Here is a 2,036-nt window from a genome sequence, read left to right as displayed (position 1 = left end):
CCTGCTTTTTTTTTTTTTTTTTTTTAATCATCTTCCAGAACTTAAAAAAGAATTCAGTCATGTAGTTATTTTAGGTTTAGTAATTATACCAACAATGTCACTTCCAGGCTGAGTTGTCTGATGGTACCCTTAGAAATGCTAACTTGCTTGGGCAGTGGCTTAAAGAGAGTCTATACCTTACTGATTTATTTCCGTAACTCCCTAAGTTTTCACTACCAAGCTCCCCTCTTCTAAAAACATATACTTTCTGATACCCACCCAGGGCCACGTGTTTTAAAAGATCTTGGGGGTGAAGGCAGAATTATTATTTAAATAATGAAAAGTCCTTCTATTTAAAAATTAATCGGCCAATTAGAGATTCTAATTGGCACGTGAAAAACCGGTGATATCACACTGGTTTACCAAGTCTAGTCGAAAGCAGAGCCCATAGTATTACGGACAGCCTGCCAGATTCAGCGTCCTTTATGATTTTCATTACTGACATTTTCAGATGTTCGCTATTGGAAAGCGAGGACGGCCGCACAATAAAAGGGGACAATATTTCGCAGAAAACGCAAAACACGTCTCCCTCAGGTAACTGCTCTGAACCCCCACAGGTGTTTTCTCGGATCTCCGCCCACTTCTAGACCAGCGCGCGTTTAGGACCGCCCCCACGCCAGCTCCGCCCCACCCCTCCCCTCCCCTCCTGTCTACGTGAGCACTCCTGCGTCTAAGGGGTCCTTGCAGCAACTCAGCCACAGAGAGGTGACAGCCGCCGTAGGGGCCAGAGGGCCTTCGTCAACGGTGGAGGCGGCGGAAGCGGAAGAGGCGGGACCTAGGACGCACGTTACGTCAGCACGTGCGAGCGCTGGGGCTGGGTCTCCGGAATAGAAGGTGGGCTCTTCCTTCGCGTGTTGGCGTTGAAGTTCGTCGGTGGCTTGTGTGGGCTTGTGACCTCATGGCGGAGATAATCCAGGAACGCATAGAAGATCGACTCCCCGAATTGGAACAGCTGGAGCGCATTGGACTGTTCAGCCATGCGGAGATTAAGTGAGAGAGAGCTGAGGGGGGGCTGGGACGGGCGGAGGAGAGGGGAGGAAGTCTGTGGCGGGGGGCAGGGATGCGGGGGACACTTAATTGGGTTTATTTTTCTTAACCTGGAAGAACCCCCATTTTCATACTTTGTTGATGCCTAGAATTTGTCATTTGGGGCAAGGTGGTCTGTCCATTCACCCACGAAACGCCTGACAGCTCTTCATGGAGCCGGTTCTTAGTGCTCTAAAGATGATAAAACTAGGATGCCAGTATCAGGAGCTACCTGCCTTGCGTGTGCTGGGGGAGACAAATTAAACATTCTGCTTACACTGCGGCGTGCTGTAGGTTGATTGTACTAGAGTGTACTGCCCTAGAGATGCAGAGAGTGCTGTGGGAGCCCAGGAGGAGCGGATAAATCTTCCTAATAAAACATGAAGGTGGGGGGACCATTTAATTCAATTTCGTGTTCTACCTCGGGGCGTGGCCAACAACATCTGGCACATGGTTGGCATTGAGTAATTTTTAGAATTAAGTTTAATGTTTTTTAATGGTTTTCTGTGATTGTTTCTGCATTTTACAATGGTTGTGATTGTAGTAATGTGATTATGGGAGCCTTAAACATTTGTTAATGAAATGGCACATAGAAGTGTGGACTCTTAATGAGTGTTCAGTAAATGTTATTAACTGTTTTTTTTTTTTTTTCTTTTAAAGATTTTATTTATTTATTTGACAGAGAGAGAGTACAAGCCGGGGAAGCGGCATGCAGAGGAAGAGAGAGAAGCAGGCTCACTGAGGAAGGAGTCTGATGGAGGGCTCCATCCCAAGACCTGGGATTATGACCTGAGCTGAAGGCAGATACTTAACCAACTGAGCAACCCAGGGCCCCTGTTATTATTACTAGAGACAGTTATTGATCTTGCATATCTTGTGTTAAATTCCTCTGATACACACATTTTGTGTTCTCTCCAGCTAAATACAATGAATCTCTTTCTGTGAGTCCTTTGTAGTCTTATAAACCTGCC

At 46.3% G+C, this 2,036-nt stretch overlaps 1 protein-coding gene across 1 annotated transcript in view; it reads left to right on the top strand.

The window, feature by feature from the left end:
- The first annotated feature begins 821 nt into the window (after window positions 1–821).
- The window catches only part of UTP6 (UTP6 small subunit processome component), a 22,857-nt gene continuing 21,642 nt past the window's right edge, over window positions 822–2,036 (top strand). Inside the window, exon 1 of the mRNA XM_082708527.1 lies at window positions 822–1,029. Within this exon, the coding sequence (XP_082564653.1) occupies window positions 938–1,029 (92 nt within the window). The 5' untranslated portion in view covers window positions 822–937. The remainder of the gene's footprint in view (window positions 1,030–2,036) is intronic.

This window comes from Mustela nivalis (assembly GCF_964662115.1).
Source record: "Mustela nivalis genome assembly, chromosome: 17".
Classification (NCBI taxonomy): Eukaryota; Metazoa; Chordata; class Mammalia; order Carnivora; family Mustelidae; genus Mustela; species Mustela nivalis.
The sequence above is the reverse complement of the archived record's forward strand: the minus strand, read 5'-3'. Positions and strand labels throughout refer to the sequence as shown.